Source organism: Apteryx mantelli, chromosome 2 (genome assembly GCF_036417845.1).
Source record: "Apteryx mantelli isolate bAptMan1 chromosome 2, bAptMan1.hap1, whole genome shotgun sequence".
Taxonomy (NCBI): Eukaryota; Metazoa; Chordata; class Aves; order Apterygiformes; family Apterygidae; genus Apteryx; species Apteryx mantelli.
The window spans coordinates 55,941,738-55,960,171 of record NC_089979.1 but is presented as its reverse complement, the minus strand read 5'-3'; the positions used below and the strand labels follow the sequence as shown (position 1 = coordinate 55,960,171).

The 18,434-nt window shown below is 40.2% G+C and overlaps 1 protein-coding gene across 6 annotated transcripts in view; it reads right to left on the bottom strand.

The window, feature by feature from the left end:
- Positions 1 to 18,434, bottom strand: part of PTPRM (protein tyrosine phosphatase receptor type M) — a 504,474-nt gene that overhangs the window by 59,819 nt on the left and 426,221 nt on the right. For all 6 annotated transcript variants that reach the window (XM_067290684.1, XM_067290685.1, XM_067290688.1 and 3 more), the window contains one exon: positions 1,269 to 1,356. In XM_067290684.1, coding sequence (XP_067146785.1) covers positions 1,269 to 1,356 — 88 coding nt within the window. The remainder of the gene's footprint in view (positions 1 to 1,268; positions 1,357 to 18,434) is intronic.

Sequence of the window (18,434 nt, the reverse complement as noted above, 5' to 3'; positions counted from 1 at the left end):
CACAGTGACATAAGGGACTATTCACAGCACCTACTGTAGGTTGCTAAGTCAGGAGCTGGGCTCTCTGGACTCCTTGCACAATCACTGCAGAGAGAGGCTCCTGCAGTGATGACTCAGGATCATTAAAATGGGCTCCATTTCTGAATCTTTCCTCTAAAAGAGCCACCCTTTTCTCTGTCATGTCTGCGTGGTTCACTGATGATGAAAGAACCTAGGCAGATCAGTGCCCAGACAGGCACTTACACTGTATACTGAAGTTAGGCAGTATAAATAGTCACCACACACTACTTCCACAGGTTCACCAAGTATTCAGATAATTAGCACTATTCTTTCTCCCATGCTGTCCCATGTACCTAGGGCTGATTTCTAAACTCCAGTAGTATCATTACATGATCTCTCCTCAAAGGCCATCTCTTGTCTTCATGTTTATAAAGCTTATGACAACGATCACTCGCATGCTGTGACCATTGCTTATACCCCTGCTCATATCTGCTTCATGGTTATCTGCCTAGCCCATACATCCACTTACATTTCATGTCTAAATCATTTAGATTGTGAAGGAACAACCAAGGAAGGGATCATCTCCTACATACACACTGGGAACTTACCCTTTATGTGCAACAATACAAGCATGTAAATAGTAATATAATTTCACTGAACTTGATATATTTGCTGCCCCAGTGTTCATGCACAGCATCTACTGCCACAGTGTTTGCCAATCTCATCGAGCCAGTTTTAGGGGTCATTCACAAAAGCACACTATCATCCCCTGCAGCTCTTCATTAGTATATCTAGTCATTATCAAGCTTGGCATTTTTAAGTAAAGCATAGTCATCCTATTTTTTTCATTGGAGTCTGCCCAGAGTTAAGAGGGCAAATCAGGATGGCTGTCATTCTGCTTTCAAGGAATACCTAAGCAGTATTGTCCAATCCTACAGCATCCAGAACCCGAAGTCAAGATACTGATGAGATCATGGGTACTCTTCCACCAAGCTACCGGGAGCAGTCTGGGAGCTGTTAGAGCTGGGTGCTGGTTAAAAACAACATTCTCCATTAGACAAATGTTGATGACAGGATGGAAGGTATACAGCAGGCTAGTGGAGAAAATGCATCGAATCTGACAGTTTTCTCAAAAAAATATAGTATCTTCCCTCACTTTTATTTTCTTAATTAGAGAAGAGGAATATGAGCCTGAGCATGAGGCTGGTGGTCATTCTTATCAGATGCTGAAAGTTAACACAATGCACAACTATGCTGTCAACACTTACATGCAATGATATTCCCATATCTATTTTTCATTCTGTTCTCATCTTTCTTAGCTGAATCCCACGGTGCAGATTGTCCTTCAAAGAAACTCTAAAAAAGGAAAGAAAGTGACATTAAGAAATGCATACAGCAATAGTTACCTTACAGAAAAAACAAGGAGAAGGGCAAACAGTACTTATGGGTACTGTTGTTAAAGTGTCATTTAACTCATTTTTTTATTGAACACAAATATGGTATTCATGCATAGTTCCAAGTTTTATCGAAAACTTGACACAAGATTATTTGCGTAACAGCAAGAAGAATTTTTGCTTGTGAAGTGCTAGTCAACCTTTCCAAAGTTGCATACCTGCAAAACTAAGAGTCCTTCATTTGTGCTGTCAAAATTCTCCTCAAAGTTACACTCACATGAAGCTGAGCTTCACCATCATTGCTGGAGTTGCTCCAGTATTTGAGAGCAAAATTTCACACTGCACTAACAGTATATTTTTGACATATTCACAACCTGCAGTTACCTCTTGGCAGATGACCATACATAAACCTACTTGATCTCAACATACATAAGCATTTAAAAATATTTGGATTCAACTGGCATGTATGTGCCCTTTACTAAAAACACTATTTATGACACAACCAAGATGATTATTTTGTCAGTTAATAAAATTGTGATTTTATGAAAGATATAATCTATCTAATATTCACTCAGCCTCTGTGCTGTATTTAATAAATTTAATGCAAATAAGAAAGGCGAAGGTGCTAAAAATATCCTTTTACGTTAATAAAACACACAAGCTGTCATAAGGGCAGCAAGCAAGTTGTTATGCACTACCTGTCCTGTGCAGTCTGTAGTCCAAAACAGTTGCTCAATTTCTTAATTTATACAGTGTATTTGTACGTCATGTAATATAAATGCATTTTATCATTTCATATTGAAATATTAACCTTGGGTTTAAAATACTTTGTTGCCAAACTAACTAGTGGAATTCTATCATGAGGATGGCTAGCCTTAATTCATGTTTTGATCTTTTTATCTCAATGATCAGTAGATTAAATCTTTTGATTCAAGAGGGGCATGAAGGCACAATACTCTACTATTTTGATAACAGAAGCCAAGAATGGTTAAGTTCCCAAGCTAAACAGGGCAAACCTAGTGAAGCTTGTGTCTTGCAAGACCTCTACACATTCTGAGTGGCTTAAAGTAGATAATGCCCATGAAATGGACTACCATTAGTGTTCTTTGCCCTCATACTTGAAGTGCATTGTTTTTCAAATCCCAATGATTTCCACAGCAAACAGCATAAAAGTCAAAATAATCCCTTGATCTCTTGCTGAGGTCAATGGAACATGGGGGTATTCAGTGTCTAAAATAAAATTTCTTTTAATAAGTTCATTAGAGTGGTGGTTTTCAACTTATGATTTGAAGACTCCTGGGAATCTTGTCAGAAGGCTTCAATTTGTTTGTCCTACAGCTCTCAGCATCTCCTTTAGAAAATTTTTAAACGTTTGCAAATTGAAATGATTAAGATCCACTAACAGAAATAAGTCTCTCCTTAATCAGAGGGTACCATCACTGGGTACAGCTCTGAGAAATGCAAATTCCTACCAGGATAGAGAAAGTGCAGCCCTGAAAATCTTAAGATGATTTACAGCTTTGTTACTGCTTGCCAAAAGGGCACCAATCATTATCTGAGATGGGCTTAAAAATCTGTCAATGGTCTCTAAAGCAAGTATTCCAACTCCAGAGCACTTTTGACCTATGCTGGATGGAAAATACTTTTGTGGTAAACCAGACTACACTGAATAAGGAATTGTTATCCCTCAGTAAAGACATTGACCTGCGTCTGAGTTTCTTGCAAAGTTCACACTTATTCTTAGACAACACTGGAAGATGAATAATTAATCAGAGTTAAAGGTAAAATAGAAATGGAAATGTTCAACAACAAAGTTCCAAAGGCAGAACAAAGAAACTAACTCTTGATAATGTCCAAAACTTGTCTGGGTATCTTCTTCAGGACTTTGGCTTTCAGACAGCTAAACCACAGAAGAATTCTAGTTTCATCACAGTCCTTCTGCTAGAGACTGGTTCACAGATTTGGTTCACAGATTTGATCGACAGGATACTACCCAGCAAGTGGTTTTGGGTTTAATTCACTAAGCATTACATGTGCTATTACAGAGAAAGATGTCTTCTGGTACAATTTCCAAGTCTATACCTTGATATGGAGGATCAAAATATACTCCTAGGGACTTCCCCCTTCTTCCTGTCCCACTAATGAACTTCTACAAAATCGCTTTAAACCAATCAATCAATTAGAGTAAGTCTCTGGAGACAAGCGGGAAACATTTGTACTGTACTGAATTCAGGGAAGATACAAAATAGGCAATGTACTGGTTTGGGCAGCCTGTCTGCTTCTCATCTGCTGAAGTACAGGTTCAATTTCTCCCACCTGCTTGGAACTTCTGGAAACAATGAAAAGCTTAATGAGCCTTAGAGATAAAGTATCTTCTAATAATATATCTACAAACCAGATAATTCTGTTTTTTAGAACACATATTTCAAACATCACACAATAATGAGAAACAGGAGACAGACTTAAGTTTCCAGCTACTGTATACTGACTTCACTTTCTTTTTTAAAAAATAGATCATAGAAAAAGAACTCCATACATAGAATTTTCTTTGGGTTTTTATCAATAAATCAGTGAATGAAAGAAAATCTATGATAACTTAGTTTTGTAGATCCAGGGTTTTTTACTTCTTTTTTGGATGCACACAGGTATTTCAGTGAGAGTGTACAGAAAAGATAATTTGAAGGAAGAGGTATTACACTGTGAGAGCATAAAAAGAAACCGTCACTGTAAAAGACAGCTGGCATGTCATTTCCTAAATCCCCTATGTACTACCATTACACAAACTGCAATAGAATGATAATCCACAATGAATTTGTAAGGAGAAATCCCATTCGTCCCACAAGTAAAGAACAGGGCAGATACCTCATAACAGATGATCTTTCAAGATCTTTCCTAACTTGTGAGAAATACAAGTTTCATTCCAGAAATTTTTTAATATCTTTCCTGATGTATCACTCTCTGGGGATGCTGCTGCACAGCAATCCACACATTATCTTAGTTGCTATTCATTCTAATTCCTCCCGTAAAGTTTCTTAAAAATGTGGGCTATTAGGAAGATATATGCACCCAAGCTTCATTCCACCAAATGTCTGGCAAGGGTAATGGAGAACTTTAAATGAGTGTAGGGCATTTCTCAAATCATTTAAAATACATACTACTTTAGCTCAAATCACACAAGACCTTGGGTACCCAGTCCCCATGATCTACTTGCAAAATGAAACATTTTTCAAACCAGCTGTTGTTACACCAGACATTTCAGCAGGCAATGCTGATCGTCCTTCTGTTATTAGAAAATATTTTAATAATCAAGATCAAACAGTTTTTGAAAACAACTGAAATATACAGCACTGCCATACTTGCAATGTAAGAACTGGTCAATAATGCAGCAGCAGGATCATCTTAGGATGAATGTGAAGCTTTTGCTTGCTTTACCTCAATGCTGCAGTGGTTTCCATTAAAAATTAAATATTTGCCGAGGGCTAATTCACCGTGGCCCTCAGACCAGAAAATAACTGCAATATCTCAAATAAGAGAGGGAGATAATCATTACAAATACTGATTTTTTAAATTATTCCCTTTTCTCATTTGAAATTCATAAGAATAGAAAATATTGGAAAGGACCTATATAAAAGTACAGTTTGAAGAAGCTGGAATAAGGGGAATAGGATGAGATATTCAAGATACATTTTGTTGCTCTGTTGACTGTCATTTCTGGCAACACACTTCCTATCTGAGTTTCTCATGCTTTAAATTAAGGATAGTAAAACTAATGCCTCTTTGTAAGCACTTTAAGAACTACAAATGTAAAGTGTTGTGTGGAATTACTATTTTTATTATTAATCCAAGGCCAAGTGACTTTTACTTCATTGTTGCTAGGTGACAACAGTGTAGTCTCCTATCATGTCATTTACAAAATGCAAGCTTTTACAAGCAATAAGAAATAAGAGTTAAGGACATCATAAATCTTGCTCTGCCTACATAATAAACAGACATATTATTCACAGGTACAAAAAAAATGCATATTCCACTGTGTAACAGTCTTAAGTCTAATCTGTGGATTTGTTTTTAAATATACGAGTTTTTATGATGTCAGTTTTGGCGCCTGATTTTCCTGAAGTGACAATAAGTTTCTCCATTGCTCATATTCATTTTTCCATTGGCATTTCTTGATAATCAGATTGAGATGCACTTTAACAAAATGTATTATTTGTCATATTCTGTTATAAATTCCTCTGGACTTTTCTGAAACTAAATGTAGAGAGTTCCTTTCACTGTCTACTTTAGGCCAGAACAGACAACTAAGGGAGGCCCTTGTCTAAACTCAGTTAGCTATTTAAGAAACTTACGTTCTTTGAATTGCACCAAAATTAAATGCCTAAAATGCCCTAAATTGGATAGTGAAGAGATGTCACTAGTTTAACCTAATATACCCTTTATGACTGTTGTGTCCAGTTTATATGTGGAGATGGCAGAAATGCATCTAATAAACTCTGAGTTCAGATCCTAGTGTTGTGGTAGACTCTTCTTTGTATTTAATGGGAATAAGGTGTTTACAGTCCCTTGTAAAATAAATACATATTTTATTTTAAGCAATTCCATTAGTGTTTGGAGAACAAGGACTTTAAGGCTCATTTAATGAAAAGTGCAAGATTTATGAGGTCTGTCTATCTGCTAGTTCATTGGCTTTTCAAAATATTCAGAATCTGCATAACTGGCAGGTGAGGATGTTTGTGTTACTTAAAAACATCATCTGGATTTTGAAAAAAAAAAGTGAAGTTATCACATTCATTTTGTTTATAACTAAGGACTTAGATTCTTAAGGAATTGGAGAAGGAACAGTCATGGATCACCATGTTAAAGAAATCTGCAGAGAGGTCCAAACTATAAAACAACATTTTTAATCTTCTAGTCACTTTGAGGAAAGATTTTATCATTGAAAAGGCATCCCTGCAAGTAACAGATCACCCCAAGAGTTTGTGAGCAATGGCAAACGATTTCACTGATGGCAACCCACTGTATGCAAGCAACTCTTCATACTTCAGTCATTGCCTTCATCACTGAAAGCATTTGTGGATGACAGGAGGCCATCAGAGAATATATTCACCATCAGCTTTTTCTTCTGTCAGCTTCAATCACCAAGAATTATGTCCAGTTTTCAAATAATGGAATTTAAAAAACATTTTACTATGCCTGTCCTTGAAAACTGTCTGTTGCAAGAGTCAATGTGAAAATCTATCTAATCAATGTAAACTGCCTTCAGCATTTATACAGCACTTATCAATGCATTACTCTAACCCAGATCTGAAAATGGAAGGGAAAAAAAACACACTAAAGACTGCTGCAAATAGAATATATTGATGTTTTCTCCCAAACTTCCTCATTTTGTTTGGAATTGGGAGCTTCCATAAGGTTCTCTGAAAGTGAGAGAAAAGTCACAAATCAGCCTTAAATAAGATACAGAGTTACAGTCCTAACTGCAGGGATATTAATATTATTTCAGGTTGTTGCTCCTTAACATGGTTGTATCTCCTTGAACTGATTAAAAAAACAAACAAACAAAAAATCTATGCATTAATAGATTCATAAAGGTCTGCATAAAGAGTTGCCTGTGGCAGGAAAGAGAATCTTTTCCTTCTCAGGTGCATTTATGTTAGTCTACAGAACACACGAGGAGAAGAGGAGAAGAGCAAAAATCTTCCTGGCCATCATAATTATTGCCTACATTAAATGAAGAAATGGAAAGGAAACTGCTAGTTCCTCCTCTGACTACCTGCAGCATGACTTACCAATTCAGATTTTTTCAGAGGCAAGATGTTTTCACAGAATCACAGAATGGTTGAGGTTGGAAGGGACCTCTGGAGATCATCTAGTTCAACCCCCCTGCTCAAGCAAGGTCACCTAGAGCACGTTGCACAGGATTGCGTCCAGGTGGCTTTGGAATATCTCCAGAGAAGGAGACTCCACAACCTCTCTGGGCAACCTGTGCCAGTGCTCTGTCACCCTCACAGTGAAGAAGTTTTTCCTCATGTTCAGATGGAACTGTCTGTGTTTCAGTTTGTGCCCGTTGCCTCGCATCCTGTCGCTCGGCACCACTGAAAAGAGTCTGGTCCCATCCTCTTGACACCCTCCCTTCAGATACTTGTACACGTTGATAAGATCTCCTCTCAGCCTTCTCTTCTCCAGGCTAAACAGGCCCAGCTCTCTCAGCCTTTCCTCATAAGAGAGATGCTCCAGTCCCCTAAGCATCTTTGTGGCCCTTCGCTGGACTTGCTCCAGTAGTGCCACATCCCTCTTGTACTGGGGGGCCCAGAACTGGACGCAGTACTCCAGATGTGGCCTCACCAGGGCTGAGTAGAGAGGGAGTATTACCTCCCTCAACCTGCTGGCAACACTCTTCCTGATGCACCCCAGGACACCATTGGCCTTCTTGGCTGCAAGGGCACATTGCTGCCTCATGCTTAACTTGGTGTCCACCAGCACTCCCAGGTCCTTCTCCGCAGAGCTGCTTTCCAGCAGGTCAACCCCCAACCTGTACTGGTGCCTGGGGTTATTCCTCCCTAGGTGCAGGACCCTGCACTTGCCTTTGTTGAACTTCATGAGGTTCCTCTCTGCCCACCTCTCCAGCCTGTCAAAGTCTCTCTGAATGGCAGCACAGCCCTCTGGGGTATCGGCCACTCCTCCCAGTTTTGTATCGTCAGCAAACTTGCTGAGGGTGCACTCAGTCCCTTCATCCAGGTCATTGATGAAGAAGTGGAACAAGACTGGACCCAGGACTGACCCCTGGGGGACACCGCTAGCTACCGGCTGCCAAATAGACTCTATGCCGCTGATCACAACCCTCTGAGCTCTGCCATTCAGCCAGTTCTCAATCCACCTCACTGTCCACTCATCTAACCCACACTTCCTGAGCTTGTCTATGAGGATGTTATGGGAGACAGTGTCAAAAGCCTTGCTGAAGTCAAGGCAGACGACATCCACCTCCATCACCTTTCCAGGGATGGAGGTGAGGCTGACTGGCCTGTAGTTCCCTGGGTCCTCCTTCTTGCCCTTTTTGAAGACTGGGGTGACATTGGCTTTCTTCCAGTCTTCAGGCACCTCTCCGGTTCTCCATGACCTTTCAAAGATGATGGAGAGTGCCTTAGCAATAACAACCGCCAGCTCCCTCAGCACTCGTGGGTGCATCCCATCAGGGCCCATGAATTTGTGGGTGTCAAGTTTGCTTAAATGATCTCTAACCCACTCCTCCTCCACCAAGGGAAAGTCTTCCTTCCTCCAGACGTTCTCTCTTGCCTCCAGGGTCTGGGGTTCCTGAGGGCTGGCCTGAGCAGTAAAGACTGAAGCAAAGAAGGCATTCAGTAACTCTGCCTTCTCTGCATCCTTCGTCACCAGGGCACCCACCCCATTCAGCAAAGGGCCCACATTTTTCCTAGTCTTCCTCTTGCTACTGATGTATTTGAAGAAGCCCTTCTTGTTGTCTTTGACATCTCTCACCAGATTTAATTCCAAACGGGCCTTAGCCTTCCTCGTCGCATCCCTGCATACTCTGACAACGTTCCTATATTCCTCCCAAGTGGCCTGTCCCCCTTTCCACTTTCTGTATACTTCCTTCTTCTGGTTGAGTTTTGCCAGGAGCTCCTTGCTCATCCATGCAGGTCTCCTACCTCCTTTGCTTGACTTCCTACTCATAGGGATGCACCGCTCTTGAGCCTGGAGGAAGTGATGCTTGAATATTAACCAGCTCTCTTGGACCCCCCTTCCTTCTAGGGCCCTAACCTATGGGATTCCTCCAAGTAGGTCCCTGAAGAGGCCAAAGTTTGCTCTCCTGAAGTCCAGGGTTGCGATCCTACTTGGTGCCCTGCCTCCTCCTCGCAGGATCCTCAACTCCACCGTCTCATGGTCACTGCAGCCAAGGCTGCCCCCGACCTTCACATCTTCCACCAGTCCTTCTTTGTTAGTATGAGGTCCAGCAGCACACCTCTCCTTGTTGGCTCCTCCACCACCTGTGTCAAGAAGTTGTCACCAATGCTCTGCAGGAACCTCCGGGACTGTTTGTGCCTAGCTGTGTTGTCTTTCCAGCAGATATCAGGGTGGCTGAAGTCCCCCATGAGAACCAGGGCCTGGGATTGTGAGGCTACTTCCAGCTGTCTGTAGAAGGCCTCATCGACTTCCTCTTCCTGATCAGGTGGCCTGTAGTAAACACCCACAACAGTGTCACCCATGCTAGCCTGCCCTTTAATCCTTACCCATAAGCTCTCAACTCGCTCTTCATCCACCCCTAGGCACAGCTCAATACATTCCAGTTGCTCTCTCACATAAAGAGCAACTCCACCACCTCGCTTTCCTGGCCTGTCTTTCCTAAAAAGCACGTAGCCATCCATGACAGCACTCCAGTCATGCGAGCTATCCCACCATGTCTCTGTAATGGCAATGAGATCATGGCCCTGTGACTGCACACAGATCTCTAGTTCTTCCTGTTTGTTCCCCATGCTGCATGCGTTGGTGTACAGGCATTTCAGGGAGGTGATCGAGCATGCAGGTTTCCCAGGAGGGATGCAAGAGGATGCTCCATAGCCACATCCCACGCGCACTTCCCTGGCTGCATTCACCTGCTGGAGGCATCCTGACTTGAGCCGTCTTTTGCCAACTACCCTACTATAATTCTTCCCTTCCGCCATCTTTCCTAGTTTAAAGCCCTCCTTACCAGGTTGGCTAACCTGTTGGCAAAGACCTGTGTGCCCCGCTTAGTGAGGCAGATCCCATCTCCCCCCAGCAGTTGTCGATCTTCAAACAGGGTCCCATGGTCGTAGAAACCAAAACCCTGTCGCCAACACCAGCGGCGCAGCCAGTCGTTAACCTGGAAAGTCTGTCTCCTCCTCCTCTCATCCATCCCCCTCACTGGCAGGATTGAGGAGAAGATGACCTGGGCTCCCAGACCCTTGACCACCATCCCCAGAGCTCTGAAATCCTGCTTGATGGTCTCCAGTTTGCCCTTGGTGTCATTGGCGCCCACATAGAAGAGCAGCAGTGGGTAATAGTCCAAAGCGTGGACAAGCCTTGGCAGTCTTTCCATGACGTCTCTCACACGAGCCCCTGGCAGGCCACAAACCTCTCTAGACATGAGGTCAGGTCGGCAGATAGATGCCTCCGTCCCCCGCAGCAGGGAGTCCCCCACAACAATCACCCGCCGCTTCTTCCAGGTGTTCCGGCAGGGCACAGGGTCTGCTGTCCCAGTTACTCCCCTTGCAGCCATGCCCATGTCCTCCTCATCCTGGAGGGCACTAAACCTGTTCTTCAGCTGCAAGTCTTTGGGAGGAGTAGGAGCCTTTCTCCTCCCACGAGCAGTGACCAGATTCTAGCTGCCTTCTACGGTGTTATGATGTACCGTTTCACACGGCACAGAGCCCTCTGGCAACTCCACTGCTGTGAGGTGTTGGGACTCCTGAAGCTGTTTTCAATTAGTATATTTTCTAAAACATTTGTATTTTTAAGTCACAGACTTTAAAATACTCTGGTATTCCCTTGACAGCTGACCAATCTAATTAAGCTAGAGCTGCATAATGAAATCATATTAAAATGATGAAACTGCTTTGGCATGCTATCTTAATGACATATATACTTGCAGCAGTTAGTGTAAGTTAGTCCTAGCTGACAATAGTGGTAGCTTATGTAGAAGAACTTTAGTTAACCCTGTAGGTTAAGAGAATAGCGTAACTATAAGAATAGAGAAATAACTTTAAGGGTAAACAACCTGTCAGTCACTGTGGAAGTTGCAAAGGTGTCCAGCACCTTTGAGATGAGCAGACTGTGAGCACCAGCAGTGGCAACAGCTACTTGTTAGGCGCCAAGTGAATTTGAATAAGACAATCAAGAACTGGGTATTCTCTACCCAGTCCTACAACTGATGGTGCCTGGGGTCTCTTGGAGAGTCCTGCACCAGGACTTGGGACTGTTTCTTCAACCTCTGGAGATGTCCAAGAGGACAAAGACACTCACAGCTGAAGGAGGACACATGGCATGGCTGGAACCGCTGCCCTGACCCATCTGACTTCTCTCCTGGACCGCGTCCTCTCTCCCAGGGAACAGGGAAATCACATAATTTGTAAAACTGCTTATATCTGTGACAAAAATGTTTTGGTATCTGAGTCCATTTAGTCGCTGCACTGTCATTTGGTCTTAATCCATGACACTATTGTAAAAGCGAGTGTCAAGGTTCTCTAGTAATTAACAAAGAATTACACACTTCCCATATAATTTTAAAACCAACATATTTATGAGATATATTGATATCATTTCTTATCTTGGTATCTAATACAGCTGTATCTGAAGTTCTCTTCTAATACATAACAGTGGAATGTAAATCTCTACAGATTCCGTAGAGTGGCCTGAAATTTGACAGACAACTTAAATTCTGTGTTTTCAGAGCCATTTGCCTTCTACCTACTTAAGTTTTAAGAACCCCATTAGTTTTATTCCTTTCAAATTCTTTAAGACTTCCCTATAAGGGAAGGTTTTAGAAGTGTGGTGAAATGTGAATTAGTAAGAGGACTGCAAAAGAACATACAATTAAAATTCTAATTTAGAAACTTATTCCCTGGCATACCAGTTAGCAATAATTTAACCTCATTAATCTTCCAGATTTATCTCCAGCAGGAAAATATAGTGTGTTGTTGGGATTTTATGATCCTTTTTCATAGAAAGGACCCTCTGGGTACAATACATACACTTACTCTGTAACTAATGTACAGGATATATCATTTTCAATTTGTGTGTAAAAAAAATAAAGTTAGTCTCAAGCAGTACTTATTTCCTCTCATGAAAATAGATTTCCTGCTTTTGGAGGATTTAACAAATGGTGTTCATGTACAGCATGTGATATTTTCATAAGTAATTCTCCCCATTCCTCTCCCACTTTTTATTTTAACATAATATGTAATGAAAAGTTTTGTTCACAACTATCACACCTTGCACATTCTCAAGCAGTCAATTTGAGAAATACTCATGACTGTAATAAGTCTGTAAAACAATAAAATGAGCCAATATAGACTCCATTGAATACCAACTGTTCCTGTGCTTTGATAGGAAACTTCTGGGGAAATACAGAAAGACATTGATCAGCACATGGGCATTATCCATCCTTTTGTGTGCAAAATTATCCATTTCATTATTCAATAACTCTGCTAGCTCCCAGCCTCCCGTCTACATTGTTCCAAAGGATGTAATTACATGTGTCAGTTGTACACTATGCCCGTAAAAGATGGTACAGACTTATTTTACTTCTTAATGAGAATTTCTGCTTACCAAGACACAGATATTTACACCGAAAGTGCAGGATTCAAGGTTATATACAGTGCACTGAATGTGTGGATAAAGGTTTTGTGATGGATTCTAAGTTAATACTTTCCTACCATTTCCAGAAGGGTAACATATAAATAGCTCAAATGACAGGCACAAAAGGAAAATACTCAGTCTGATCACTGCAATATGGTTTGAATGAGGCCAAAAAGGAGAGGTACTTTAAGATATTGGATGAAGGCAGAGACATCAATAGTGAGCTAATGCAGGCATCCAAGGTGCCATTGCAATCATCTAATTATGACTTGTTCATCCTTTAGTGAGGGGACAAAACAAAACTCACTGACATTTTAATGGGCCTCTTTTGCCCTCATCTTTGAAAAACTATCTTTCTTACCTCTAACAAAGGGGGAGATGTCCAAAGTACTCAGAAATGTTAACTGACATGTGGATTCTACAAAATGATTTTAGATACCTAGAGCTTCTCCTTTGAGAACACTATTTTGGATCTTTTTGAGCACTTTAAGCTTTAATTCCAAAAGAAAATCTAATAGAAAATTTAAATATTTCTTCTGACTCTAGCCCATTTTTCTTCCTAAAGATTAGCACTATGATGTTTGATTTACTTTACAAATAATAAAAGCTTGCCCCAGGGAATGGTTTCAAGGAGCTAATGAAATGTCATCAAAGGAGAACATAATGAGACAATATGTGCTGTGAAAAAGTAGGCAAGATTTGCTTTTTTTTTTCTTCCTACAATAAAAAGAAGAGTTTGCAGTTGGATTAAAATACAGCAAAAACAGAAAAGAAAAAAGAAAAGAAAAAGAAAAAAGAAAAGAGAAGAGAAGAAGAAAAGAGAAGAGGAGAAGAAAAGGAAAGAAAAAAGAACAGAAAAGAACACAAAACAGAAAACAGAAAAGAGAAAAGAAAAAAAGAAAAAAGAAAAGAACAGCATTTTTTTACATCAGAAGAAAAACAAAAGAAATATGTGTTTCATTGAAGTAGTAAGCTTTGTGTTGTAGTCATTATAACCTTTTGATCACGCATGTTTTATGTAGTTACTGATAAGAAGTACCCTGCTCACTGCCTACATACTCTATGTAGTTCATAAAACAAAGCTTAAGGGTTCCAAGAAAGTCACTTTGAAGTACATGGGAAATATACCAATTATTTTCCATGGCAATAGGACTTGATCAAAACTGTAGGCCAGGACACTAGCCCTTACATTTGAGTAACTATATTGTTTGAATAAGTACTATATATTTAATACTTGTGCATTTCTGTCATCTGCTTGCTGAAGACTGTCTGTAATGAAAGGTGATCAACACTGACCTGGTGGACACATAAGCTCAGGGGAAAGGTGACTTCTGACACGTCTAGCTAAGCCAGTAATATTTTTTCTTCCTCATTTTACCTGAATAAATGGGTGTAACTGACTGTAATTGAGATAGCCGTAGCTGAGCTCAGAATTCACAAAAACTCCCCGATTCTACGTTATCAGCTGACCCAAGCATAGGAAATGTGATAACACCTTAAAATACTCTGTATAGACATGCTGTTTTTGATTTAGAACCACAAAACTTGGAAAAATCTGGAAAGTAACAGAGTTCCCTGGAATAACAGAAAACAACATGTGGAGAAAGGAAACAAAGGAAAGAAAAGGTGAATTTGAAAAGTGAACAAAACCTCTCCTATCTTCAGCCAAGTTGCAATGTACATGCAGCTGATCTAACCTTTCAGAAGTGATAAAGCACCCCACAGAGTCTGCTCACTAAGTGAGCCTCAAGGGCTTTTATGAGTCTATCTAGGCCACTCCAGTTAATATAGTTTGGATAAAAGATGAGAAAGAAACAAAGCTCACATAATAAGATTTTAATTCTGCTAAGAGGAGACACTGACATCATAATAAACTACAAGATAAAAGCCTAAGTACACCGGCCTGCAGAGATGGAACACAGATCTTCTGCACACTGTTGTTTTTCCCAGTGGATAAAATAGCACTTTTCAAGGGAAATAAGAGGACTGTGGCAGGTTAAGGCAGACGAGAGCATACTTGCAGAGCCCTTGCAAAAAATGATAGCACTTCATTGTGGTGGTTCATTATCTTCCTTGCTCTTCTTCACAGGAAATTTTGGAGCCTCGATGTCTGCTTCAGTATTTACAAATACACTATTTGCTCATATATACAAAAACATTTATTCCTTCTTCTAGAACTGATCTTTTAGCCCAACATTCTCCTTGCTCTAAAGAAAAGGATCTCCTTCTATTTAAAGCTATGTGTCTACTTCCCAATTTGCCTGGCTGGCATCCAGTTCCAGTGACTATCATTTGCCCCACTCTTTGGCTCAGGGGAGAGTAGTAGCGGTGACATTAGAGTCACTGAATGCCTCCATAGCACTGGGAGTTCTTGCTGCCTCCCTACCTGAAACACTAGTTTCCAGCTTTAAAGCTAGGTCTCCTATTCCCAAACATCCCTCCGCAGGCTGTCATTCTCTGACCTCTTCCTGGAAGAATCATTTTCCCCTTTGAACAATGACACACTTCTTATTGGCAGGGAGTGGGAGGAGGGAAGCTTTGAAAAAAATGGTGTTGGTCCTAGACAATTCCATATCTCCCTCAGAAACTTCGCTGCAGGTATAAAGCAGAGAAGCATTTAACAGTATGTAAAGATAATCAGCATAGAAATAGTATTGGCACTAAGTGATGATGATGATATGTGTTGCTGTCCATTGTTAATCTAAGCATTTTTAGCACACTCACTGGATAGCAGGGTTTCAATACTGCCTCAAGAATACCTGCTAGAATGAACAGCATCTGGTTAGATGCACTAATGAATAGCAGCAGCTCACCGACCTGAACAGTCCTATTTTGATACTTGAAATGTGTATACAGTACTTCCTAATTCCAAGAGAGGTATCCCTGGAGCAGTTTATCAACCATGCCTAAAACAAGTTTTTCAAATGTATTATACATGGGATCACAGACTACTGAAATGAGCCAGACTCACCTAATGGATAAAGCGAGGTGGAAGGACTCTGTATTGCTTTAACAATGAAGGAGGGGAAAAAGAGGTTGCTGTCCATAAAGACTGTCACTTGAGGACCCCTTCTGGATCACTGATCTGACATCAGGAATGTGATATTAGTATTTTGTCACTGTATCAGTAAAAACAGAATACACAAATGACAGCTTTACAACAGAATGTATCCACAGTTGCTTTTTTGGATTGTCCAATTCTATTTCAATGTAATCAGCTAGAATATTCCTGATGTCTGATAAATAAAATTTAAAGAGCTGTTAGAAATCTTCCACACCTGTACTGACCATGTGAAATATAATGGAGATCTCTGACTGTCCCAGTGCAAATTTCTCTTCTTCTTCCATATTGGGTACCTCTCAAACAGAATACATTCAGAAAATATACTCTGCAAGTGAAATCAGTATTGGACTACCTAACAGAAAAAAATCAATATCCAGCAATAGTGGTGGAGATGCCAATTTGAGTGTCATCAATTACTATAGGACAGATGTACAACAAGGATATCCCTCTCTCCTCTAGTTTGGTAGTGTTTTACATCTACATTGCTAAGTGCAAGTAACAGCACAGTTTAGGAAAATAATGAACCAAACGTAACACACACAGAAAATAAAAACTGAACAAGAAAGGGAAGGAAAGCACCCTTGATTCATAGGACAGTATTTTTCTTGTAAGGACAATAGGATGAGGACATGAAGATGAGTTGTTTATGGAGTAAAGGAGCTAACTGTGTGGCTGAAAAGTGACAAGTTCCATTTTATAATGCAGCCAGATTAAGAAAGCCAGCAAGAAACCTGACAAACAAATAAAGGGTCAGTCACAAAGAAAAAAAGTGCAAAATATTGTTTACATTCATAGCTCTAAGAATAGAAAAAGGAGTAACAATAGTTCTGCACTTATATCACACCCATGACATTATGCTGTGGATTTTTTTCTGATGCAGGACTCTTACAAACATGTCACCTACCTAGTCTTTGTTCAGTCCTGATCTTGCTTAGTATCAAAACAATTCTTCAGTAATGAGCACTGAGATTTAATGACTTGATGTATAATTTTGTTTTTTGCAATCTGCTTCTTCATTTTCTCTTTTGCATAAACTGAGCAAAATACAGCAATTTATCAGCTCTCCATGGACATTTCAAGATTTATATACATTGCAGCTCTACATTTTTATTTTACATTTCCCTTCATTAGAACACTGCACTCAAGCTAGATTAATTGAGGCAAGCCAACATTATAAAAGCTCCACTGAATAGCAGCAGATGCCTTTATTCTCTGCATCCCTCCATAAAACAAAACTTTTAAAAATTTGAGTCTCTATATAAATATTTCCCTTATCAGACAATACAAAGATCCCAGGCATCTGTCTCTTATTAAGCCAATTACTAGTTGTTTAAAATAATCTATGAAGTTCACATTTATCAGACTTCTTATTACTAAAAGTATTGTTAGACTCCACAGGCCAAATTCTGCCAAGGGAACCAGAGAAAACCATGAAGAGTGAGCTAGATTGACAAGAGTGACTTGGCACTGAAGCACTGCAGTCCTGACACTTGGTGGAAGTCCCAACTCTTGTCATGAGCACACAACGACAAGGGAAGACTTACTGCTATGAGGTTCAGAGATGTAAGTTCAAAAGGGACTAGACTTGCCAGCTGGAGTGCTAGGGAGAACATGGGCTATGAGCAAGTCCCTAATAGGACCGCCAACATCAAATTTTAGGCAACAGGGAAGCATCTGCTTCTATTGGGCCTTCAGAAATGGATACTTCTCTTGGAACTGAGTACTATGTCCCCATTTGTTTTTTTAATGCTGAAGGCAGGAGTCATTTCAGTGCAGATTTTGGTGCTGCAATTTCTCCTGATGGTTCAGTGATTAGGATACCCTCCTGATACTAGTGATTCACAGGATATGGGATATAGTATTTTTTAAGGTTTCAGACTAAATTTCAGACTAAATCTAGGTTTCACACTAAGTTGCATCAAAACTCAGAAATGTTCTGGAATTACCTAAGATAACTTGCAAGAAAAGATTTGTCTTCCAAAATGAAATAGGCTTCTAGGACACTGGGATGGCTCAGTAAACTGATTCAGGCTCACTGAACCTGAAATTCAGGTTTTCTGCCATCCTTACAGTATCCCATTGCTAATAGCATTTAAGGTACCAGGAGAAATTTTTCAGTAGCCTTAGGCTGCCTGGACTTGGTGTAAGTCTGTCCTGTAACATGGTGGTGGTTGCACTACCTAGCCTACCTAGCCCTACCTAGCCCTCTGTAAGTTGAGGCTTAGTTCCATAAGAATCTGTTTAAAAGTATATCCAAGACAATACCCAAAATAAGCATGGCTTGTTTTTTTGCACTGAGTAGCTTGACTTGCAAGTTATCATTCTCAGTATCTTCACTGTAGTCATCATAGCTGGCATCTGAATGTACCATATCAGCTAAAATAAAAGTATTTGATTTGACACCAACATGAATTTTGGCAACAAACCAAGGTGGCTTCTCTGTCTTTCATTAGAAGATGCATAAACTTTGCCAGGCATGGGCAGAACTGTATGGTGAAGCGAGTACTTTGTTCCTTTAAGTATGTGTATCTTCATCTTTTTAAAATGTGGTCTCTATTAGTGGCATTAACAGTAATACTTTCCATCATATTTTTTTCTCCTTTTTCTGAGGGAGTAGAGAGAAAAGCAACCTTTTTTGCTGTTTTATA